The following is a 26,436-nucleotide window of genomic DNA, read 5'->3' on the forward strand; positions in this document are numbered from 1 at the left end:
AGACGTTATGGTCCTCGAAGAAAGATCAGTGTCTGGAAAAACACCGTTTGAAAGAAAACATGATATGGGAGGAAACATTCTGCTTAGCTTTCAAAATAATACAAGTACTGAGATGAATCTTCACTCTGGTTCGGCTTAAATCAAACCCTTGTGGCAGTACCTGCTTCCCCACCCCCGAGGCGGCCCCGCCGGGGGAAGCTGACGGGGGTGCACTACCCCGGGGCCGCCACCGCAGCCGGAAGCCGCTCCCCCCGTTTCCCTCGCTCGGAAGTGACGCCCGCCGCCCCGCCTCCCGGCTCCTTCCTTCCCACCCTCCTTCCCTTTCCCTTCCCCCCTCCCGGCGGCGGCTCCGGAGCCGGGCGCGGCTGGCGGGCGGCGCGGGATCATGGCGGACGGCGTGGACCACATCGACATCTACGCCGATGTGGGCGAGGAATTCAACCAGGTACGCGCGGGCACGGCGCGGCTCGGCCCCTCCCTCTCCCTCCTAACCCCCCCTCCTCGCCCTCGCCCGCCTTCGCCGCCTGCAGGGCCCGGGCCGCGCCGCCGCCATTGTTCGGCGTGCGCCGCCGCGCGCCCTCCCGCCACCGCGCGCTTTCCCGCCACCGCCCGGCGGGTCCCGCGCTCGGCGGGGCGGGAAGCGCCGCGCGTCCCCGAGGAAGGGGAGGCTCCTGGCGGGCAGCGAGAGCGCCTTCCCTCCCTTCTTTCCTCCCTCCCTGCCTCCCTTCCTTCCTTCCTTCTCCGCATCCCGCCGCGGCCCCTTCCCGGCGGAGGAGGAGCTGCTCCCATTGTTCGCAGGTGGAGGAGAAGGAAAAGCCGCCGCGCGGTAGCGGCTCCCCGCCTCGGTGGGGGAGTCAGGAGGGAGCGCGGCTTCGTTCGGCGGCGCCGGGGAAACCGTCTGCCTTTTTCATCTTCATTCGTTGTTTGCTCCTCAGCAGAAAGTCACGCAGCTCTTGTTCAGAGGAGGAGCTCCCGTGTGGCTGAGGAAGTAGGAACGGAATAAACAGAACTTGTTTAGATGACGAGTGGTGCACTTTGGTAGTTTCTTTTTTTTTTTCACTCGTCTTTCCCCAGATTCCGGGTTTGCCACCGAAACCTGGTGTTCGCATCGGTTCGTGTGCCTTTTGCCCTGTTTGCCCCTGTCCGGCCTGGGTTGCCCCGGATTGCATTGTTCTTGTTCTGGAACATCAATAACCCAGGACAGCCGCGTTGTCACACGTTCGCTGCGCTCACTGAGTGATGCCCGGTTGTATTCCTGCCCCGCAGATCACCGGGAAATAGGGAATAGTTTATGGAAGTAGCAGGTAGTCTGCATAGCGACTTATAACTATCCCAGGGAACTTTATTTCTTTAGATATTAATCGGTAAAGTAATTCAGAAGATCAGTAATGTCATAAGGATGTAAAAGAATACAGGTGATGGAGAGGGCTGATTTGTTTTTAGTTTGCCTGTGAAGGTTTCTACTTTACGATTGAAGGTCTGTTATATGAGTATAAATGGAGGTGAACCCTAGCACAAACACTATTTAGCATAAGAATGCATCTCTTCAGTTTCTTTAGTAACTTGGTTTTGTTTTAATCAGTTCCAGGTAAAACACTGATAAAAGAAATAAAGTTTATTGGAAAAAAAACCCAAACAGTTTGGATCCAGCAGTGTTTGTGTACATTCACATCTGTAGAAGCCTTCAGAGCAGAGTAGTTTTGTGCTGAGAGTATATGCTGCTGGAACAAAAGTGACAGGGATGCTTTGTTTCACTCACATAGTCCTGGTCTCCTCTGGTTATGGTTAATATTGATATTCCTTATAGCCTTGGTGCAAGGAAGGATGATGTCACTGGTGAGAGTCTTGTGATAATTTGGTTTAGTTTATTCCAGCGGTCGGGAGACACTTTTTCTCTTTTCACTTTATCTGGTCCTGTTGCTCTCCTGCTGGGCCCTGTTTCTGCAGTCTGGTTCCTCAGTTTGTGGACCTTGCAAAATATAGGGGGGGAAAAAACGTGAGAAGGGTCTAGTGCTCCTTTCCCTCAGCTTGGTTTTGGGTTTGTTTGTTTTGGTTGCTGGCTTTGGGTTTTTTTCCCCCCAATATTTTGCTGTTTGTTCTTTTGCAAGTTTCATCTTTGTGATTTTCATTTTGTCTCAGCACCTGCTCAGTTAGCTATCACTTAAATAGGAAATTTTACTGGGAGAAATTGACATCTCTGCAGTTTCCTATTTCCTTCTGTCAAGTACAAAACAAAGCTAGTTGTTACTGTCTACAGTACTACTTACTACCTGTTTCTGACATTGTGTTTGGTCCTCTAGAAGCTTCTATTCATGAATTACTGTTTCTGATTTGAAGCTGGCAGCTTAAATTGATAAGACAGGACAGGCTTCTGTATATCTGTGGATGGTAGAAGGTGAGAAAATGCTGTAGGGAGAAAGTGATTTATATTATTAATTTGTTTATCTAGTGGGAATTGCTTTGTGTGTAAAGCAAGAAGCTACTTGTTTTTGATTCTGCTGCACCACTTTAATGTGACTTACCAATATTTGTTCAAGTTGGACAACAGGAACCCTTTCCAATAGTTTTGCCAGTGGTGAGGACTGAAAAATGTATTGTGTAGCTTTGTCAGTCTTCTGGGTACAGTATGACTGTAGTTATACCAAAGCTGGGACGAAACTTCTGTTTACATCTGTAGAAGATGGGTAATTTAGGACTTGTGGCTGAATGAGCTTCTCTTTGTCTTGTTCTTGGGCCTCAAGGTACTCATCCTTGAGGCTCTTCCAGGACTTTTTTTAATGCCTTTTTTCCAGGAGAAGTGGGGGCAGGGATGTTCTGCTTGATTAGTGCTAAATGAACCTCAGGCTATAAGGGTGAAATAGAGACCAGAGAGCCATGGATTTACAAGCTAGATATGATGGATGACAACTGAAAACTGTCCGGAGTTGCATTTGGTGTTGGTTGCAGTGAGCTGACTAACTTAACTTGAAGTCGGACCTTTTTAGAGAAAATGCATCTTACCCATTCCATCTGGAGCTCATCAGAACTGTGTCTGTCTGTGCTGCCTCTTATATTGTTCATCGTGGTTCTATTCTCTGTCCTTGGGCTTACATCTTGACTTAATTTGGCTCCTGCCAGTTGTATTTATTTGATTTTTTTTTTCGGTTTTTTTTTTGTTGTTTGTTTTTTTTTGAACTTGGTTGAGTGATTATCCATTTTGTTCTTCTAAGCTGACTTTCCCATCCAGTGGTCTTCCATATTTATTGAAATATGAAAAATATTGAAAATTTGCTCGTTTTGGGGCAAATCTTAAATGTAATACTTCCTGTATACATTTCTTGTGACCTGTGAGGAATAGGTATTGCATGGTATATTTTAATTTGACCATCTCCTTGCATGTTATGCATCTTATTTTTCAAGAAGGGGATCTGTGCTGCGCGTGAGGACTGCATTATCTGTATACAGATGGCTGAGGCTGGCATTTTTTTGATGGCAGAGGACCACAGTAAGATTAGGTTTGGTTTACCAAATATTAGGGTGTGTTTTTGTACACTGAAATCTGCAGTAGTCATGCATGATACTGAAGTGAAGAGCCTGTGCATGAGGCCAGCTTGGGTCTGACTCAAGGTTGCCTGCAACTTTGGCCAGCAAGCTGGGTTATATTCCTGCACTCATGAAGATATGACTGCATTGTCAAACTCTCTGATGCTCTGATCAGCTTTACATTTCTCAAGCATTTTTGGTTTTTTTTCTTTATCTACACACATGTAATTAAAACTAAGAAACTGCTTTTATCATACTTTTTTATTCATTGCAATCTTACATGGTAAAATACATTTTCTAACCTATACATAATAGGGGTTTTTAAATTGCTTTGTATCCTCTATTTGGTCAGAAGGATCTCTTATTTTAATACTGTGGAAAAAGCACTTGCTTTGTTTGTACTTTAATGACTATACTTGCAGAGTTGTGTTGTGGATATGTCTAAATGTGTCTGTAGTGTTCTAGTTTGATATTTAAATGCTAACAAATTAGAAATGAAAGAGTTTTGACTTGTTATTTCATAACTGGATAATAAAAATGATTTGGATTGAGTAAGCAGCTAAGAGGCTAATTACTCTGTGGCTACAGATTCTTGAGGATGTGTTAGTTACTGTCTTCTTGTCTGTAACAGAGAGGAAAATATTTTTTGTGTAATAAATAGTAAAAGCTGGCATTAAATGGCCACATAAAACAGGTTATTAAAACCAGCATTTATATCAGGAAGACAGTTGTCTTGTTATGGGGTTATGGGAGGGGATGAACACATTGTGGTGTAATGAATTTCTACTGCTCATAAAAAAGATAAGCTGGCAGACCTGCATATATTATAAAATGTACGTGCAACACCTTATTATATATGGATTTTGTCAGTTCTGTTGATCTACTGAAAGGGTCCTGGGGAAGAGATAACCTTTGTGTATTTGCAAATATCAAACTACAAAGAAAATTGGAGACCATCTCATGCAGTGCCTCTTAAATTTGTTCTAATGCAGACACGAATACTACCTATATTTAATTTATACTACTGACTGCTTGTGAATTTTCAGTTACTGTATTTGACAAGGGATCAGTGTGCGTACATTTTACTGGTGTGCCAGTTGTAGAGCCAAGAGTGTTTTGGGCTGGTAAAGTAAATGTGAATCTTATGATCTAAGAAACTTGTCCACTGTAATAGAGGTTTCTGCCACAGGCAGCGTGCTATTTTGGAGACACCAAAGGCCTGCTCTTTTGTTAGAGGTTCCAGTTTGTGTGTTCAGACAGCTAATCGAGACCAGAAAGATTTTTGATTATCTCTAACTTGTTATTTTTAAGGACCTACAACCTCCTCCTAAAGTAAGGATGCAAATGTGTGTCTTTTGACTACACGTACTGCAATTTGAATGAAAAAGTGACAGTGGAGAAGCTGGATAATTTGCTTTTTCTTAAGTGATTTTTTTTTTCCAGAAACAATAGCACATTTTTTTAATGACATTTTCACATCAAATAAGTTTTATTTTTTTTTAAAAAGTGCCGTTTCCAAACCAGCATTTATAAATGGTGTGACCAATTCTTCTTTGCAACTCAAAGAAGTACGACTACTAAGTTCCAAAAAGAATTTGTCCCTCCTGGACATGACCATGATGTTCTGTGTGTTTGTGGCTTTCATATTTGAACACTGTGAACAGTAATTAAAATGAAAAATATTGAGGAAGAGATGAGTAACTGGAAGTTTAACAGCTACTCTGGCCTGAATCTTTGAGACCGTATCTTCTCTACACTTTTTATTCACCCAGTCCCATTTAAGACACGAAATTTGGCATTTCAGTCCTGATTCTATAGTGTGAATGATCTAGTATTTCCAGCTGTGGTCTAGTTAAAGCATGAGCTTTGGGGATGTATTTATGCTCCGAGTTGGTTGTAGAAAGGGCCACGATAATGGTGCTGGCTTGGTTTCTTAGGATGTTTATCTTTAAGATTGTGGATGGCTGTAACTGAGCAGCAATAATTTCTCTTCATCTTTGATGGTCGTCTTTTAATTAAGGAAGCCAGAAGAGATCAAAACCAGTTCCTGATATGGGCAGAGCATTTGTTGAAATAGCTGAGAAGTAATGTTTTCTATATTCTTTACCTTACTCCTCTGCGTGTAGGAAAGAAGGGTGTGTTTAGGTTTCCATGGTACATGTATGAAGGAGGAAGGGTTGTTGGATCTTGTGCAATCACCATCGAGACACCTCTCTTCTATTTACACTTGCAGTTGCTGACTCAGATCATTCTTGATCATTTAACCACACACCTTGTTGACAGACTGCTAACTGAATTAATTCCATGCTGGCTGCAAAACCAGCACAACGTAAGAAGAGGTTATGGTGAACAACATCAGATTTTCTGGTGTGTTTTTATTGGTTCAAATTAAGGCACCAGTGTTGTCAGACTCTTTGCACACCCCCAAAATTACAAGCAGACTGCAGTGGTCTTATAATTCTCTCCTTCCTTCGGTGGTGACCTGAAAGGCTATGTGATAGAAACTTGGCCTATTTTGGAGGAGTTTCTTGCCAGCAGTGAAGTGCAGCAGAGCTGTGAAACTGCTGCCTGCACTGGCATTTGGGCAGCGCTGACCTCTGAGATAGGTTAGTGTAGCTGTAAGAGTGGTGGCTGCCTGTTTGGATCCGTCTACCAAGACTAAATTCTACTTCCCTGAAGTCATCATCCATACACACAGATGGCTAGAGTTACTGCACATTTAGCAGAGGAGTTCCTTAATTGTCTTGTGACATCATCGTTAATCTTGCTGTAAGATGTCGAGTTTGGACCTGTCCTAGGAAGAAGTTCTTTGAACCTACTTTGAGTAGCTGTGATAGGAGGAATCGAGCTGTGATGGGGACCTGGATAGACTAGGTGAAAATATGAAACTCTTACTTTATTTAATGGTAAAGTTACCGTAAGACAGGTAAATTTTCTGTTGAAGTTTAGAGTATATTGGGACACTGCAGTTTACTGAGGATGAAATTGACTTGATTGACAGTGCCAAAACTTAGCTTGTCTGTGGGTCTCTGTGTGTTTGATTTTTAGTGAGATTTTTGTAGGGGTTTTGTCTTTTTTTTTTTTTTTTTTTTTAAATGTGATAATCTTTGTATAGATAGCAATTGATAATATTATCATATTTTGGACAGCTGATCATCTGATGATGGTTATGGATCTGTTGGGTTTTCAACGAAGACTGATAGCTTTGCAGCCCTTTTTCTTTGGAATCCAACTTGATTCTCTGTAGTCACCATATCTGGTACCTTGAACTGTTCCATCTGGGATGCTCATGTAGGTTTCTAGATAGAAGTTCTCAAGGTGGTGAATGCTGAAATCTCTGGTATCAAAACCTGCTGAAGCTGTTTCTGTTCTGGATTGGGGTGGAAGAGACCAGGAACCTTCTGCAGGCTTTTGGAGTCTTAACTTTTGCATGTGACGAAACAATCTGTGAGAGTTGGTATAAATGTTTAAGGTTAACATTAAACGCTACCAGGCTCTCCTAAGCTTTGTCAGGTCATTGTTGTTTATAGAGGAGTTATTGCCTTCCTGGCAGTTGGCTTTAGATGGTGCCTCTCTCGCACAGATTGGGCTGTTCAGTCATAAGTGGTTGCTGGGAGAGTAAAAAAGGATATAGCAGAATGCCCTAGTGGAGTTGATCACCATTGAATATGATGAGTGATAGCACGTAAGATGAAAAATGGAAAGTATCAAAAGAAGTGTTAGTTTTAAAACGAATTCCTTAATGCAAATGTATAATAACCAGCTTCTTACTTGGAATTAAGCGATCCCATTGGTTAAATTTATACTGTATTTAAAAAAAATTGTGCATGTTTTTGTGAAGGAGCTTATTATCATTTAGAGTCAACATGTTTTACCTTTCTCCTAATTATCTGGGTGTCTAGTACAACTGTCCTCATAATAAAAAGTTGGCTTTGTAGAGACACCTGAGCAGGTTGAGGCAGTTGGTGCTCAGGCCCCTCTATCTACTTATCACGCTGCATTGTCTACTTGAGTCTGTATTTAGTCTGGTCTTTTTGACTAAATGTTCCAACCACACTTACAAGTCTAAGCTGTCTGAAGGATCACTGATTGATCTTGGACTGTCTGTGATGCTTTAGCAGGTAGGATGCAGTTGTTGAGCATGTGAAGCAGAGCTTCGGGAAGGAAACTCTTTTCCATTCCCTCTGAAAGTAATCTGGTTCACTTGGCCAGAACTGTGCCTTAACCTTTACCAGCCCAAGGGAGAAGTGAGTGATTCACTCCAAAACCCCATGATGCTTTCCTGAATCAAAACGTTCCAGATGCAGCAGTGATGTTATAGAATAGTCCCTCTGTAGCCCTTCATAAATTACATGTTTAATAAACACAAACCCTTGGGTTTGTTAAAGTTAATGAAACGGAATAGAATTCTGTCCCTGTCTGGCCCCTCTGTGAATGAGGAGATAACAATCAAGGTAGGAGTGCAGTAGAAATGTGAAAGGCAGAGAGTGTTTTATTTGTCAGTAGGGTTCCTCTAGAAGCTTGATCTGTTAACTTTACCAAGTGTTTTGATGGAAAAAAGATTTGCTTGAGAGCGGATGTTAGCCTCTCATTTTGCACGTGGCTCAAGCTTGCTAATATCTGTAACTCTGGGAGCAGGGCTTGTGGGTTTTTGGATTTCTGTTTATATCACAAGGGCAAAAGTGTTGCAATGCGAAACAGTGTCCAGAAGTAATTTTTGTTGATTTTTTTTTCCCCCTCTCCTGTCGGTTTAGAATATAATAGGAATCCTAAGAATTTTGTGTACTTTAATGTGGGTGAAACCGGGGCTTAGCTTTTCAGCAGCGATGTTGTATAGGTGTTGCATCAGACTTGTCCTGTCTGTGGAACGTAGCAGTTATCGCAGCGTTTTGATTCAAGTGAGTTTTAAGTGTTTAATGTGAAATATAGTCAAGGTGTCTTTTGTGTTTTAGGAAGCTGAATATGGTGGACATGATCAGATTGATTTATACGATGATGTAATTTCTCCATCTGCAAATAATGGAGATGCTCCAGAAGATCGTGATTACATGGATTCTCTCCCACCGTCTGTTGGGGATGATGTAGGTAAAGGAGCTGCACCGAATGTTGTCTATACATATACTGGAAAGAGAATTGCCTTGTACATTGGAAATCTTACTTGGGTAAGTACCTTATTACTATTTAGGTGTAGCCAGGAATTTTAAAATTATGCCAATAATTATTTGTAAATTTTTTTTGCCAAAAAATAGTTTTATAAACTATTTTAAAAAAAATTACAGCAAAGCCAAGTGTGTGTGTGTGTGTGTGTGTTTCCTTTTGCCTAAAATTTAGCGAAGTTGTCTGGAGCTGCCTTGACGTCTAAAAAATTGAGAAAATCTTTACTATATGTAGACTTTTAAAGTTTGTTTTAAGTGTTATGAGAGATATCTGTTCTGCTATCTTAAGATTTTCAGAGAACTGAATGAAAGAGGAGAGAAGCAGCTTAAATTGTAAAATACTTTACACCTGCAGATTCTTTAAGGCAGCTGAACAAATCTTATTTTTCAGTAAACTTTTGCTGAAGTTTTTAGTTTTAAAAAGGAGCTGAAAGGTTCTCTAGGACTTCATTGAAATTACTTTTTATGTTTTCCCAGGGCCTTTTTCCACTTCCCTTTTTGCAGGGCAGTGACTCTTAGGGCAAAACTGTTTTCAGGTATTTGCCCTGGAGCTTATTTCTGCCGTTTTAGGAATAGGTTTGGGATAACTCACTAAACTGCAGTTGCCCTTAAGACAATTACTTTTGTTAGCATTAAAGCATTTTAAAATCCATTGCAGTTAAGTAAACAAAGTGCAGGTCCTGGTCAGGAGCTGAATTAACTGTAGTTCTTATCTGTTGACCTGAAATCCAGTTCTTCCAAGTCCACATATGCAAAATTCTCCTTTTTTTTTTTTTTTCCCCCTTCTGATTAATTTCTCACTAGTGCTGAACTTGAAGAATTCTTTATAGTTGCTTAGGTGTTTTGTATTTTCTTTCATTAACTATTATGGTATCCTAATTTCCAGTGCTAATAGGTAAGTAAAGCAGCTGTTTACTTCCCAGTTGTGCCATTCTAAAATTTAGGAATGAAATCAGTAAAATGCACATGAATTAACTGACCTTGTCCAAGTCAAATGTCACCATTTTTAAAGCAGATGGGCCAATGTTCAGCAATTTATACCTTTTACTATTTGGCTTCACAAATGAAGTCACCATAAAAAGTTCATTTATCTATTTTAGTGTTGCTGTTGTGTTTGGGTTTTTTGTGTTTATCTCTCAGCAAAATAATTTGTTGATTTTTTAAAAGAATCCTTGATTCCTTGATTTGAGCGAGATCTAATAAGTTGTTCAGAGTCTTGCAAGCCTGCTTTGTACTTCCCATATGAAATTTAAAGAAGTGGTGGAGTTATAGAAGTAGGAAGAAAACCATAAGTATTGAGTATTTGTGTATCTTTTGGATACCGGTGCAATTGTTAAAAGTTATGTAGTGATTAATAGGAAGTTACAGCAATAGGTTTAGCTAAGTGGAAGCAGTTGTTTCTAACCATAGTTTCTATATTAGTTGCTCTTCTCTGTGAATTCTGCTGTTTTTGTGCAAATAATGAGTAATTCACAAAACTCTCACTAATCAAAGCTCTCAAAAAGCACCTCGTTAATATGGTGTTTAAAGTTGACTTTTGTGTGGAAATAAAAAAAACAGGGGGAGAAAAAATGGATTCGGTGTGGGGAAAGTGACAGTTACTGAAGTAGTTTAAGGCATCTACTCAGAACACAAAAATTACTCAAATATAAATTTTCTTGGCATATTGCAGCTGACGTGCTCTGTGGAGGGGTTGATGCAATTTAGCATATGGGGAAGTGTGTATGTTTTTAAAATTAATTTTCTGAGTACTGTAAAATACAAATGACTGCTCTCCAAAAGTCAGAAAATATTCACAGCCTGAATAAAGTATTGCCCTTGACCAATTTCACACACACAAAAAAATCCTTCTAAAACTTAGTTGCTCTTTTACTAGTGTTTTAGATCAGCTCTCATAATTGAATATTAAAAATATTTTTTTAGTGGACAACAGATGAAGACTTGACTGAAGCAGTTCATTCTCTGGGGGTCAATGATATTTTGGAGATAAAATTTTTTGAAAATCGTGCTAATGGCCAATCAAAAGGGTAAGAACTTGTAATTTGTTTTTTCTATAAATGGACTGGAGTCATGTGGGAGGGTAGACATGGGGAAAGTTCTCAGTTTTCATAACTGTCAGACTGTGGACTGATGATCTTTGTTTACTGATATCCAACAATGTCTGGGTTTATAATTTCATACCAATGACTTAAATTTCAGGCATAAATTTTTGAGAGGATTGTGTCTCATTTTGTGAGTTAAGTCTTGTTGGCAGTCTTCATTAAGACTATTCCAAGATTTCAGTTAGCGTGGTGATGATACTTGTTCCTCGTAGTGTAAATACTGTTCCTCCAACCTCCCATGTTAAATCTTCCTTTATATCTTTATTTTCCATTAACTGTTGCAAGTGAGTGCTTGAGCTCATTTTTCAGTGGTAGACTAATCTTCCTTGCATGAATGTGCCTTTCTCTCTCTTAAGGAGTAATGAGAACCCAGTGAATACTTAATAGTAACGTGGTCATATGAATTCATCTATAGTCTATTGATTTGCTGCTAAAAGGCTGCCTTTGTTGTGATATATTTTGAAGGATCTTGCGCTTGCAGTTTTGGTGTCTCTTAGGTCCTAGAAAGAGTTACTCTGTCTGCTCTGAGAACTGGACTAAGGTCTGTGAGATAGTTTCTGTATCTAGTTTTCAGGTTTTCTTTTGCTTACTGTGTGTTGGCTTTTTCATGAGGCATCAGGATATCCAGGAAATGGCAATGTGGTGTAATTTTTTTTTCTCCTTTTCAGGTTTGCCCTTGTGGGTGTGGGATCAGAAGCATCCTCTAAAAAGTTGATGGATTTGTTGCCTAAAAGAGAATTGCACGGGCAGAATCCTGTTGTAACTCCGTGTAATAAACAATTTCTGAGTCAATTCGAAATGCAGTCAAGGAAAAGTAAGCCTTTCTTATATGATGTCTTAAGAAATCAGAAGTTTATTCCAATAATAGCATGGCATTTTCTGTTGGCATCTGATAATTTCTACACAGTTTAAAATAGCTATAAAATACTTAAAGTCCAGGTAAATGAATTTGCATCTTTATTTAAAGATGATCCTCTTCAATAAAAATAATCAGTACACTAAAGAGCTGCTGTTTTGGCAAGAGATGGCACTCACTGAAAGAAGGTTGCAGCTTTGTGAAACTCTTGCTGTTGGAGAAACTTTCTCAGTTTCTCGTGGATGTAAATTTTTTAAGAAAAAGTACATCAGCGTTTAGAAATTCCACATTTGTAGACAAAGCGGACTAAATTCTGATGTCTGCATAGGCTGTGCTTATGGCCAAATGGGGAAGAGAGATTGTATTGTGCTTTCCACCAGCACCTTTTCTTGTGGTTCCCATTCCTAATAGTTTCTGGCCTTGAGCTGCATTAAAGGAAGGCCCAAAAGTCTCCCCAGCTGCTCTTCCATTAGTGCGGAACGTACTGGAACACTGCTGTATTTTAGCAATGCACTTTTTTCCTCCCCAAATGCTTTGGATTTGGGTACCAAGGAACAAGTTTGTGCTGATAAAGTCATGCTTTAGCAGTGTGTAAAACTTAAGATTGTGCTGAGTAGCTGTGACCTATTTTGAGTTACATAATTACACTTTGCTTTTCCATTGCAGCCACACAGTCTGGTCAGATGTCTGGGGAAGGTAAAGCTGGGCCCCCAGGAGGAAGCTCAAGAGCAGCATTTCCACCTAGTAATAGAGGACGAGGCCGTTTTCCAGGTGCCATTCCAGGTGGAGACAGATTCCCTGGACCAGCAGGGCCAGGAGGGCCACCACCACCTTTCCCAGGTTAAATAATAAATATGTTGAATTTGTGTTTTCATGTATTAATGCAGTATACTTACTTGAGAAGTGATAAAGATCATAGCAATTCAGTAGTGCGCTATAATCTGCGTTTGCGGCTGGATTGTACACACTATTTCTTTGTATTCAAACAGAGTTGTGCTTCCGAAGTTTGATAGCAGTATCATATTTTTAGACTCATTCTTTATTATGTGTCGATGTATGTATTTTTAAAGTATGAAAATGATTAAGGTAGATCATGTTAGCAGACTTATCTTTAGAGCAGTGCAGTTCAGATTTTCTCGTTTGCTACACGAAGAGAGAATGCCCGTGTTGCTGAGCGTGAAGTAACTCTTCCATACTGCATTAGAAGTGTGCACATCATCAGAAATTGGGGTTTGATTCATGGCCACTGAGAGGTCAGTTAGCTGGCGCTTAAAATACTACAGATTTAAGGAGGAGGTGTTCATGTTTAGTCAGGTATCTGATATGGGAGCAATCCCTGTTAAACAGTCAAACGTGGAGAACCATGAAGTTCTTGTTTCAGCTTAAGGATTTTTAATAAATGTCATTCAGTAGTAGATTGTCTGCTAAGAGGCAAAGAGACGTGGTCTAATTGAAAAACCACTAATGAGGACCTAGAAGTAAATTTGGATACTGCATTTACTTAAACTTTCTCCCATATAACTTTTCCTATGGTTTTGATATATGTTGTATCTTATGCCTCACATGAAAGAATAGCTCCGGATGTAAGTAGGATGCAATGTTTTCTAGGTTTTGTAAGCTTTTGGGAGATTTGATAACGATAGCAGGGCGATTAGGTGATTGAGAGGGGAGTGAGTTGTCAGTTTTGAAGTTAATGTTGTTCTCTTTATGTATTGATAATCAAGCGACTGTTAAATTCGTAATTGCTGGACTCGAAGTGGCACCGTGCATGTCTTGTGTAAGTTGCAAGTAGTTGAGTGAGGGTTGCTTTCATTTTTTGTTGTTAAGAAAAAGTGGCAAGAATTTTAGTTATTTCACTAAGTCTTACTTATTTACATTTATTAACTCTTATTTTATTTCTTTATTTATTTGTTTTATTTTAGCTGGACAAACTCCCCCACGTCCACCTTTAGGTCCTCCTGGCCCACCAGGCCCTCCAGGCCCTCCACCTCCTGGTCAGGTCCTCCCACCTCCATTAGCTGGACCTCCTAATCGTGGTGATCGTCCACCACCACCAGTTCTGTTTCCAGGACAGCCTTTTGGTCAGCCTCCACTTGGGCCACTTCCTCCAGGCCCTCCACCACCAGTTCCAGGCTATGGGCCACCACCAGGTCCACCACCACCTCAGCAGGGTCCACCTCCACCTCCGGGTCCATTTCCCCCTCGTCCACCTGGCCCTCTTGGGCCACCCCTGACTCTTGCTCCTCCTCCACATCTCCCTGGGCCACCTCCAGGTGCTCCACCACCTGCACCACATGTGAATCCAGCTTTCTTCCCCCCACCTGCCAATAGTGGCATACCTACTTCAGACAGCCGTGGTCCACCTCCAACAGATCCGTATGGCCGACCTCCACCATATGACAGAGGTGACTATGGGCCACCTGGAAGGTGAGTGCCTTTGGTGTAATGAGCTTGGTAGATTTTAGTCCCCTTGTAGAGAGCATTTGATTTTTCCCTTTTGATGCAAATATTAGAAATAATGAAAAATAGGACTGGGAGGGATCCCAGCAGTCTTCTAATGTGACCCTTTTCACTTCTCTTGGTGAGATAGCTCAGAAGCATATTTGTAGCAGTAGGAAAATCCTGAAATGCAACACCAGTAATCTCACTTTCCCTTTTCAGTTCTGAAGTGTTTGTCTTCACTATTTGTATTTGGCAGTGTCATCGTTCTATGTGTTCTACATGTAAACTTATTTATCCCTTCTTATGCAGCAGCTTCTGGTTGTGCTTCTGTCTTAACTTGAAATTCTAACTTGTACCTTTATCATGATGCTTTACACGCTGTCTTTTTAGATTGATGTGGAGGTCTCCTTTTTGAACATGTGCCTATGTTGAGTACAGTGCTATACCAGGCTCATACTGTTTTCATCTTTCAGCGGCTCTGCTTGTCCCTTTTTTCTTCAGGATTCAATTAAAAGTTAGTCTTTGTCGCAGAAGCCAGGTGTGAATTTACTGCAAGGCTTTTATCTTACTTTCGCTTCAAGGTTCTTCGGCTCATTTGGTGCAGTCTTGCTGTGTTTGTAGCAGTGGCTTTTCCTGTGGTTAATCCTATCTGGGACAGAGTTCTCCAGTCTCTGGCTTGACTTGTCAAGTGAAAAACATCTTGTTTGAAACATCTTTTTCATCTGTGCTTCCAGGCATCTCTGTTTTGCTGCTGCTTCTTGATTTTCACCGTATTTGTATTTGTCACAGAAAATTTTGGGATGAATTTTAAGACAGACACTTTTTACATAGTTACGTTTATATTTTTTGGTTGTGATTTTACTGCTAGTGTGAGAGGCACTTGCTTAAAATGTTTTCTGCAAGACACTTTGAATCTTTTATCACTAAGAACCACCACGCATCTGTACATACTGTGCTCTTACAGAAGCTGTAGAAATGCAAGCATTTGGCTTAATTGCCTGAAGTATAATAAAACAATAAGTTGTTGGTTGTTTATTGATGGACAAAATCGAGGTTATCTGCAGTTTATAGAATGTCTGGGGAGGGAAGGAGTGGGAATAGGACAGTATAACTTACTGTCCAGTATTTTCATTAATAATGTTAAAACTATCATCCATAAGTATTTAAATTGTCATTAATTATATATCATAGGCGTTTCACTGGAAATAACATGTCCATAAGAGAAAAATTACATATTCCATTCTATGGGAGGCACACGAAAAATAATACTCAAAACTCAGGGAGGTATGAATTTTTAGACATTTCCTCTTATGCTAAACTGGCTATAGGATCTTGTTCCACTTCTTGCAATTAAGAGGATAGCATTGCTTGTTATTCTGCATTTTTTTCTTACCAGAAGAACTAACACTGTTCTAGAATTGTCAAGCAGTGGGCCAGTTTTAACAGTCTCAACATTCGTTTCTAACACATTTCTCCAAATTTTCTGTACGATACAGAGACTGGATAATAGGACACTGCGAAACTTTTGGGAAAATTTTTATATAGGTTTTCTGCTACTTTGGAAACCCTCTATAGGTAGCTAATAATTAAAGTAAAAAAGCGTAATGAGTACAAGGATTCCATTTTATTACTTCCTCCTTACTTCGACTGGTTTGGAGATCAAATTGGAGCACCTTGAACTTGACCAGAAATAAAACACTTAAGTAGCTGTAAAATGTTGAAGTATCTTTCAGAATATTGAGTGCTTTAAAAATGATAGACTATTTGCTTTTCCTAAGTTACAGCGTTCTGGTCTTAGTTAAGATCTGGGAAACAGGATCATATAGTTGTGATTCCAGTACTGTTATAAAAATGATCTCTAATTTTGCTCAAAGTTGCTTTGCCTTTGTACGCGTATTTTCACATCCATTCAATTGGGATAATATCTACTTGCATACCTTCAAGGATTTTATGAAAATCATAAATATTTATTAAGCACGCTATGGAAGTGCTGCTGAATCTTCAAAATAGATGGGATGAACAAGTCTTTACAGTAATGTCTTAATTGTTTTTTCTTGTTTTTTCTTGTTTTTTCTTTTTTTATTTATTTTTTTTAGCTCTTAGGTTTTTGTACTGTAACATGGTCTTAAACAAAACCCAGATCCTGCTTTCTTTTCTGTTTGTCACTTTGCTTGAAGTTGCAAACTTGGGTTGTTAAAACTGCAATTATATCTTCTTGAGTTGTTCTTAACCTTTTAAATAGTAGTTTTATTGCTTGCAGAGAAATGGATGCTGCAAGGGCGCCTCTAAGTGAAGCAGAATTTGAAGAAATCATGAATAGAAATAGGGCCATCTCAAGCAGTGCCATTTCAAGAGCTGTATCGGATGCCAGTGCTGGTTAGTAAAACTTGATTAATTTGCTATTTACCAACTGAAAAGAGTTTATATTTTTCCTACTAGGAAACTGGCAGACCTGAAGCCAGATTTTCCTAATAGGAGGCTGAATTTAGGTACAACCTATGTCTGAATTTGAACTGTGCTTCGGTTAGTTTCTGAGAATGCCTTCTGCATACTGATCTGGACTGTATTGTAATAGTCGGTTCTACAATAAATTGTCTGGGTAGTTGCTAAAGAGATGATACTTGACATGATAATACTATTATAGGTAAAAATCTTTGTTTTAATTTGTGTAATTTTCTGATCATGATCTTATATCCTTTTCAGGGGACTATGGAAGTGCCATAGAGACCCTGGTAACGGCAATTTCCTTAATTAAACAGTCCAAAGTATCAGCAGATGATCGCTGTAAAGTACTTATTAGCTCTCTTCAGGACTGCCTTCATGGAATTGAGTCCAAGTCTTACGGTTCTGGATCCAGGTAAAACCTTCCTCTTCCATCTGTCATTACTTATAAAAGGGAATTACAGAATCACAGAATGCCAGGTTGGAAGGGACCTCAGGGTTCATCTGGTCTAACCTTTTAGGTGAATTATAGTTTAAATGAGATGGCCCAGAACCCTGTCAAGCTGGGCCTTAAATGTGTCCAGTGTAGATGAACCCACCGCTTCCCCGGGGAGATTATTCCACTGTTTACTTATACTCATGGTGAAAATTTTTCTTCTGCAATCCAATCGGAATCTTTCTGGAGGCAACTTATACCCATTACCCCTTGTGTTTTCTGTGTGAATCCTTGTAAAAAGGGAGTCTCCATCCTCTTGGTAGACACACTTTTATGTACTGGTACGTGGTAATGTCTCCCCTAAGCCCTGTCGTCTCAAGGCTGGACAAACCCAGTTCTCTCAACCTTACCTCACATGGAAATTTCACAGAGAAGAAAAGAATTCGTGTAAGAAGCTTAGTGATTTCCTGAGTTGCACAAGAAATGTATTGAAGAACCAAATAGGTATTTTCCAAACTTAACTGCCTTGAAATTAACCCTCTTTTAAATTTAGGCTGGTCAGATCAGTTTTGAACTCTTAGTTTTATTTAGTGTCCATTCCTACATGTTACTCTTGCAGTGTGTAAACTTCAAAATGGAATTATCCTTTACCAATTAAGATGCCTAGTGCATAATTTTTATTAAAATTTGCTATTGAAAGCTTTAAGATTGAGGATATTTGATGCCTATTTTTATTTTGTGTAAAAGTAACTTTTCCCACACTTAAGTTTATTTCTATTATGGCTTGGGGAAAAGAGCAGAATGATTTTGGCCTGTTGTCTTTCGTCATACAATCTAAAACCTGAGGGTCGGTAAATTTGAAATTCGTGGACTCTTCTACCTAGTACAAATAAGAGATTGGGATTTCTTTCAAAACTTAGGTGACACCCCTGTCAGTCAGGACAAACACTGGGCCTCTAGTTCACTTGGATGTTGTAGCAGTAGTGTAGTTGCCCTTGAATATCAAAACCACAAAGACAGCTGGTTTTGGCACAGTATGCAGATTAGCCATGTTTGACTGCTAAACAACCTGCAGTGCTTGCTTGGAGTATGTCACGTGTTCCCAACTGATTTCAGCCATCTCATCCTCCATTCTGAGCACGTACTTTCTGATTTTTCCTTGGTGGATTAAAAAGTGGATGCGCTTTACTATTTGTAACTGAGTTTTTAGCTACCACCTCTTATACCAACTACCTTTCATGTTATATGCAAAACCACACCTGCGTCACAGTGAACAGATATTCCACTCTTATCTTGTTTTGATCAAGTCTGTACTCAAACAGAATATCAAATTGGCATGCAGATGGCTTGTATTTTGAAGAAAAATTTAATGAAGTAATTTCTTTTAGAAGACGTGAGCGATCCAGAGAGAGGGACCACAGTAGGTCACGAGAAAAAAGTAGGCGCCACAAATCACGTAGTAGAGATCGCCATGATGACTATTACCGGGAAAGAAGCCGTGAAAGAGAGAGACATCGTGATCGTGACAGAGATCGTGACAGAGAACGAGACAGAGAGAGAGAATATCGTCATCGTTAAAGAAGGTGAGCATTTGTTTCATGTTTTTGAATACTACGCTATGTTCGGATATGTTTACACCTTTCTGCATTTAAATGGTCCTGCAGTATGTATTGAATCACTCTCTTGCAGTATCTGACATGAACATAGGTAAGTAAAGGCAGGTAACTGGTCTTGGGAGAGGGAATGTTTGTGTGAATAATCTCTGTACTTTTTGTGCTGCCTTTTTTTTTTTAATTTCAGGTTGTATTAAGGTTTGTAGTTTTTCTGAAATGCAATTAAACCAGTTCTAAAAAGTAGCGGTAAGCCAGACTGATAAGTCTGCTCTCTTTGTAAGCCTAGATGATTATATCAAATTTATGGTTGTATTTCTTATTTATGTTTTAAAATAATAATTTTATATTTTAAAATTACTTGTGTAGGGACTGAACCATTGAGCCCTTCATGTGTCATGTATGGATTATTTCATTTTAGGGAACATGCTTACATACAGTTGCTGTCCTTGCACAAATACAGTGTTGTCTTGTTTGTTTTCTCTCCCACCTTCCCTCTGTCCTTATTGAGTTTTATTAAAATTCAGGAAATATAGGCAGACTTTGCTCTTTATCTTATGAACTTTGACCTGTCAGTATCTTCTGCCTTCTAGCTAAACTCACGTGTTGCTTTCAATAAGATGTATGATTGTTTTTTCCTACCACCCTGATTTCTCCTTCCCTCCTCCCTCTCATATTGAAGTCATTATCTGAAGACTAGTAAACAAATGTATGACACAAGGATTGTTTCTTTTCTAGTTCTTTACAAACTAATGTGTTCTGTTATCTCATGTATTTGCAGTCATGCATACATCAGATGTCTAGATAGCTACAGAGTAGCATGCCAAGTAATACTTTTTTTCAGTGTGCTGCTGAGGGCTTTAAAATGCATAGAAATGTTCATCATATTGTATGATGCACCGTTTTGAGGATTGGGTATGCAAGCTACCCATGGTTCCTTATATTTGGCATTTGGAAAAAACCCTACCTATTGGTTTCTCTGCAGTAGTCTTTTACCTTTGTACAAGAATTATGTTCTACATCTACGCTAAAATTGAGGCTTGGAGAGTTGCCTGTCTTGCCCAACTTCCATTTCTTAGATTTACCCTCAGATTTAGATTCTGGATTTGCATGTGATATTTATTCACAGGAGTTCATTCACAGAAGTTAAGCAGAGCGAAACTTTTAAGAAAACATGTAAAATGTAGTAGCTTCCTAAGCAAAAGCACAATTTTGCATTAGTTAAATGTCAATTTTTCAGTCAAGTTTTTGTGTCGCTGACTCCTTTGGGAGAGAACAAGTTCTGTGCTAAATACATAGTATATAAAGTGAGATGTTGTTACAGGTTGTTTTTGTGTACTAACTGGAGCCCACAAAGTAATAATTGACCTAGAGAAGGAGAGTCAAAGGTTTCAACAGGAAGGTGAAATGTAGCAGCTGCAATAAAGTTGGTGGCTATATCTGCTAATGCCACTTCTTGGCATTTTTACTAAGCTATTTTTTAATATTTGTGCAATTGCATAAAATAGCAACTGTGGTTCTTAATTGTAAAACATAAGAACATAAAAATACAGATTTAACAAAAGTAAATGTAGTTTCTTTTGTTAAACTAGATTTTTACCTTTTATGATAAAGGAGTATTTGTGACACTTGCAGAGCTGTTACTAATAGGAGGTAACCATGGAGTTGAGTGATGGATGCGTATCCAAAGTGGTTTTCCTCCTGGTCAAGATGAGCAACCCATACTAAAAATTGTTATTAACCTGGAATTTAAGATAATTGTTTTTACTCTTGGCATACTTCTTTTATTATAGCTTTACTTCTGTGTATTTAGTGTTGTGCATGTAGAGATGGAGTTTCTGTACCAAGTACAGATTCCCTACCCTGTCACGCCAAGAAAACATCAAGTAGCGTTAGGTTGCATTTTATAATTGCCAAAGCACAGTTTTAAAATGAGACTGTGGATTCAGTCTCAGCTCAGGTGGGATTTATGTATGCAGCTTCCTTCAACTTTGTGTGCTGGGACTTGTCTTTTCTTTCAGAGGGGTTGTCTAGGTAAGTTTCCCTTTTGCAAAGAAAAGATAATAGGTCAAATTTAGTGTTCTGCGTGTAAATTAAAGCATTTGGTGGTTATTTTTTTAAAGTTAAGTTGTAAACTTTTTGCTTGTTCATCTTAATGAAAGGCTTTATTGTAGTTTTGATTTTATATATACGCACACAGAGACACATAAAAAATAGTTATCTTCTGGTTTGTATGTTTCATTTTCACTAAGATGTATGTTGCCATACATTTTTTTTTTGTTTTGTTCCTCACATTAATATTCATAAACGGATTTAAGTCTCAGTCATTTACTAAATATCAGCAGTGCTGAAGAGAGTTACTCCCCATATTACTGTGTTTTGCCAGATAACATGAAGCTGTCTCTGTGCCTACACCCTGTGAATGGCACCTATACTTCTCCTTATTGTGTACCTATAGTCATAAATGTGATAATGTACTGGCATTTTTTAGTGTTACACATCTAGTTTAGAAGAATTTTAAAGGTCCATTGTGAATATTTTTGTATACAGTGAAATTCAGATTGTACTGTATTACACTTATAGAGATGGATTAAATTGAAATAACTTTCAATAAATTGAAATAAATAATGTGTTTATAATAATAAAACTATTTAAAATTATAGATGTACCATAGCAGGTATTTACACTTCTGTTTGTACAGTTCATGATTTAAAATGAAATTCTTGCAAGATTCTGTGCCTTCATTTGTATAAGGCTTTGTGTATATTGATAATCCGTTCTACAGAATTACTATAAACTGAAAGTTTTCCGTAAAATATCTTGCCTTTGCTTGTAGACAGCCTGTAGATATAGAAGAGAACCATGGATTTAAGACAAATGTCTAATCTGTATTAGTCAAGGAAACTTAAGCATCCAATAGAATGATATTTAGAAGGTTTCACATCAACAGTAATGTGTACAAACAGAATAGTAATGTAACTCCATCAGCATGAGTCCTGACTCTCTTCTTTTAGACAGATTTTTTTTTTTTGTTTAATTGATACTCAGTGATGTACTTCTAGCTGATACATTGTCCCAATCTGAATCTGTCTGGATTTCTATAACTGCTGAATGTTAAGTTCTTTATTTTATGTTTTTGTTATTGGGTTGATTGATTATTTCCTATTTAAACTGGATTTGGACTGAACTGCAGACAAAAACACACTAATATTGTAACAGTTGATATATTTGTAGACTTTGTACTCCGTATTTCATGTTTTTTCTCTGATTTTTCTGCTCTCAAACCACTGTAAGCAAAATAATATAAAGTCTAATGTACTTCTGAGGCTCGTACGCTTCAAAAACCAACTCTCAGCTCTCCGAAACAGTTTCATTTTTGGAGTGATCTAAGAACTAACGTGATTTTTTTTTGATGTCAGGAGAAGGGGCAAGGGTACTAATAGTTAAAGTAATATCCATTATATTTTTGCTTGTGTGAATAGGAGCTGTCCTTTAACACTGTCTTAGCAACCACTTAAACATCAAGTGAAGTACAAAATTAGCCTTTTAAGAAACCTTGTAAATTAATAGGAAAAATGTCTATTTTTCTAAAGTTATTTTAATAATAAGCTTTTCATTAAAAATAATTTTAAGTGAATCATGTGGTAGTATTGCTCAGGACCTGGTGATATTAGTATTCGCCTATTATGCACGTTATTTACCTAATCTTTTTTAAAAATACGTTTTTTTGAGGAAGCACATCTTTGGGGTTGGCACTATCCTGTTGCATCTAGCGCTCATCAGAGAAATCATGCTTTGTGCACCTCATTCGGTGTTTGAATTCCACCATAGAGCGAAAGAGGCAAGCAGTGCCACTGTTGAATGTGCTGCTTAAAGTCTGTTTTATGGCTATTCTGGTGCCTTACAGAAACATGTAGTTTGTTTTTTAATGTCCAGTGATTTCTCTCATTTTCTTGGGGGTGTTAAGATAATTTGGAAAATGAACTGAAAGTCTTGTACTATTGTTTATTTTCAAATGCAGAACTTATATTTTTTTCTGTGAATGTGTTGGTGTAATTTTGTTGTCTTCTGAGGTGTCTTTAGACACAACGCTTCTGTGTTCCCCACATCTTGTGCTTTTTTTCTTTAGTTTGTGAAATGGGCAATTTTGACAGATTTGAGCTGTGTAAAAGTTCCTCAGGAACTTTAAGGCTTGCAAGTGAAAATGTTGGTTTGGTGCAGTGTTCTCCAAAGAATGAACAAATCCATTTTTTCGTTTTGCTCATTGTGGTTTGAGAACTTAAGATTTCTTTTTACAAAAAAGAAGAGAAATGAGATATCTTAATTTTTGTTTTCTTGTGGTAGCCTGATTGACCATTTTGTGTCTTCCTCATATATTAATGTGAAAAATACCTACCAGTAATTCACATATTTTTAATTTTAATTTGTAAATGTAAGATTGAGTTTTCTGAACGCACTTCTTGGTTTATCAGTTATTTTTGGTGAATAGGCAGGCTGGGATAATAGGAGAAAGACATATGATGAATGAAACTGGTCTGGGAGTGTTCTTTTTCTTCCCATGCAAAATTATTTATAAGATCAGGAAATTGTGGTGTTCTTAAATTATATACTAAGGTAGAACAAAGATAGCAGGTAAGTTCACTAATAATATTGGAGAAAATAATGTAACAAATGGAAGAAGGTGTTAGTGGTGGTAAATAGTCTGTTTGTACATGTATGATGAACAGAACCAAATATGTACCTCAGCTTACATGCAGAAAGACAAACAGAGTCGATCTTGAGATTCTTTCTTTCTCACTGTGTTGTAGCTAAGACATCACAGTATTTGGAGGTTTGTGATGTTCTGGAATGTAGGTGAAGGTAAAAATTTTGGCTTTCAAGCTGATAATTTTATGTGGGATTTTTGCTTTGTGTAATTTTTTGTGTAGAATAAAATGAAGGAGAATTACATGAAGTAATTCTTAGGAGCTGTTAGGATATAATGACAAATGTGTATCATGCATTTTGCTGAAATGTAAACATGTTGGGAGATTGAATTTCAATCTCTGAAAATATCAAATTGCTATACAACTTACAACTGAACTGGATGGGTGTGTGCACATACAGCTTTAAACTATTGTAGAATTTTCACACTTCTAAAAGCTCTTTGAAGCTTTTATATGCTTATTTGGATAATTTGAATTAAAAAAGTTAAGAGTTGCTACTGCAAGATGCTATAAATATATGAAATCTATTGTTTTTTGCTGTATGAATATGCCTGTGAAAAACAATGCGCAATTTGCATCTTGCATAAATACAAAAATGGTTTATTGCTTCAGGTATGGAATTTCATTTGTGACGTATTCTGGATAAACCCCCTAACTTTTGAACTACAAAATAACTGTTTAACAGATAAGTCTGAAATTTGGGGTTTATTATTAGAAATGCTGAGAAACCGATTGCTTTGTGGTGTTAAATTGTACAAACCTAACACATGCTTGGGACGGGTGGCTTATATGAGCTTGAGGCAGATGGAAAACAGGATCGCCAAGAACCACTGACTAGAGATTTTAAACTTTATTTTCTCTTGCAAGTTGTTTCTTTCTTCAGTATTCTGCTTGCGTGTAGAATACTGAAAAAGGCTGAGCATGAAGGTATAATCCATACGGATTCGTTTCTTCCTTTTGGAACCACAAAGGTTTCCGGTTGTGCCAGGATATATATAGTTGCAGAATACTTGGAACCAAAATGTACAACACTTTGGATTTTAGTTGGTCACGTTTTTTTAAAATGAAGGTTCAGTGTGGTGCTGACCACCTTAGGAGCCCTAGAATGGAAAGTATTAATCCTAAATCCAGTTTATCACGCATTCTTTAAAGTTCCCGTAGGTCCGCAAGTGCCCTTACAAATCTAGCAAATTATTCCCAGGAACTAAAATTTTCTTATGCTGGTGTTATAAATCATATATATGGTACTTTGGATCTGTTAACTGTTGCCACAGAAGTGATAAAGATCCATAATTCTTGCCGCAGCAATTGTATGACAAGAGCAGCAAATTCTGACACGCAGTCTCACAGCTGTCATATACTGACTTTCACCACTAAAAAAACAGAGATTCTCCCCTGTCTGCCTGTGTTAATTTAGCTCACAACTCTGAACACATCTTCTCATGGAGGCAGCACTTTTTCACTTTGCTACTAATAAATTTTAAGAATTATTTATGGAAAAAATATTTAAAAAATATTTATTGAAATATTGGTCACTGAGAAAGGAACTTCCCCAAAGGCACTTAGTGGTTGATACATTCCTGACTTGGGAACAAAGTCTATGAATGAGAAAAGAAATGCCAATCACTGCTTTGGATTTGGATTAGTTTATGTGCCTGCTGTTGTGTATGGAACCTACATGTTTATGTTTTTTAAAACTTATTAACAGCCACTTTGAGGAAAGGAAGAAATAATGTGAAAATTGTACATACAAAATGGAGTACTTTGTTTTCGCAACTTCCTTGAAATTATTATTCTAGTAGAATAATATTTGACAGCTGTGCACTGGTGCACGTTCATGAAATTGCTCCTCTAAACGTCGTTTTTCAAATGAACAATTTAATGTGTTGGTCCTTTGAACAATTTAATTTCAACTATTTTGAAATTATTGAATGTTGAAATTGTGAATTATTAATGAAATTAAGATAGCTATTGTTTTGTAATGGAATTCAACTGAAATCCAGTGTATGGAATTATACCATCCCACGTATTTTGTGAACTCTTACAGTAATTAACACTGAATGGTGTGGTTCCTTTATTTGCCAAAATAGATGAGAGTAGGAATTAGGGCTTGTTTTTTTTCTAGGGCAAGTAGGTGAGGACACCTGCAAGTCTGTGTTGTATTATTTGAAAAATGGGTTCTTGTGATTAAACTGCAAGTGTGTAATTTTAGGTGTGTGAAGCCCATCCTGCTTGCCACTAGTCTGAAAATCTTGGGAAGTACTGATATCTGATTCTGTGCACTTTTAAATGTTACTGAGCCATGAGCCATCCACTTCATTATATAACCAGTGCATTACTTAAATGTCAAACCAACTTAAAACTTCTGTAAGGGGGCAGGTGAATGTGTAAAACTCTAGTTGTGGCAAGATCACCTTAAGCGCTTGTTTGTTTACTCTTGCAGAATGCATACTTTAGGAAATGTTGCCATCAGTCACAGGAACAGTAGCTATTTCTTCCTTTATCATTCAGTACATCAACTGTGAAATTCATATTCTTTCAACTTTGTACAACAACATTGATTTTTAACTATTGTATGAGAAAACAGTTCCGTGCACAGACAAGTAGCTACTGCTTCTGGGTGTTTTGTGTTAGTTCACATTATGGTGAAGTAGGTGCACGACTTGTGTATGTAGAGATAAGCCAACAATTTTCTGTGTGTTATGAGGAGTAGCAAAATCTACATCACAAATTTTGACACATTACAGCTGAAGGAAGAGGAACAGCGTGCAAGACAAGATACACTCTTCAAGGAAAGATGCTTGTCCAGCAGTTTGCTTCATGTGATTGAACTGAGCCTGTAAGGATTCATGGATAAAATGAACAGGAATAGATCTGAATAAAGCAAATCTGCATACATGGTAACCAGTAGCTCTTTTACTTTTTTACGTTGCTTAACTGTTTTATTTGAGGGAAACCTGTGTGATTTAAACCTTATAGCTTTTGCAACTTTATTACTGGTTATATACATTTGGCAATTATAATGTGCAAGCAATTGGAAAAAGTTAAGTAAATGCTTGTTTTTATAGTAGTTTGTTCATGTTAAACTGTTCATATGACAATGTCTGTACACAGCACCACTTTGATTACAGTAGCTGTAGTGTTGTAATAAACTGTTTAATGGG

General features: G+C 38.3%; 1 protein-coding gene across 4 annotated transcripts; it reads left to right on the forward strand.

Annotated features, from left to right (window-relative positions):
• The first annotated feature begins 292 nt into the window (after positions 1-292).
• CPSF6 (cleavage and polyadenylation specific factor 6) lies at positions 293-26,436 on the forward strand. Of its 4 annotated transcripts, none has more exons than XM_054070872.1 (11): positions 293-445; positions 8,475-8,684; positions 10,602-10,705; positions 11,449-11,594; positions 12,303-12,476; positions 13,559-14,063; positions 15,270-15,362; positions 16,339-16,454; positions 16,782-16,935; positions 18,345-18,539; positions 26,020-26,436. In XM_054070872.1, exons 1-10 carry the CDS (start codon positions 386-388, stop codon positions 18,532-18,534), a joined length of 1,752 nt encoding a protein of 583 aa, XP_053926847.1. In that variant the 5' UTR covers positions 293-385; the 3' UTR covers positions 18,535-18,539; positions 26,020-26,436. The 4 variants fall into 4 exon arrangements, with proteins under 4 accessions (XP_053926847.1, XP_053926855.1, XP_053926865.1 ...); XM_054070880.1 differs by having other exon boundaries at positions 18,348-18,539; XM_054070890.1 differs by lacking the exon at positions 15,270-15,362.

This window comes from Cuculus canorus, chromosome 1, assembly GCF_017976375.1.
Source record: "Cuculus canorus isolate bCucCan1 chromosome 1, bCucCan1.pri, whole genome shotgun sequence".
NCBI lineage: Eukaryota > Metazoa > Chordata > Aves > Cuculiformes > Cuculidae > Cuculus > Cuculus canorus.

Coding starts and splice junctions, on each gene's coding strand:
- CPSF6 (XM_054070872.1), top strand. CDS start 386: ATGGCGGACGGCGTGGACCACATCGACATCTACGCCGATGTGGGCGAG. Junction 446..8,474: donor TGGGCGAGGAATTCAACCAG/GTACGCGCGGGC, acceptor TTTGTGTTTTAG/GAAGCTGAATATGGTGGACA. Junction 16,936..18,344: donor TCTTACGGTTCTGGATCCAG/GTAAAACCTTCC, acceptor AATTTCTTTTAG/AAGACGTGAGCGATCCAGAG.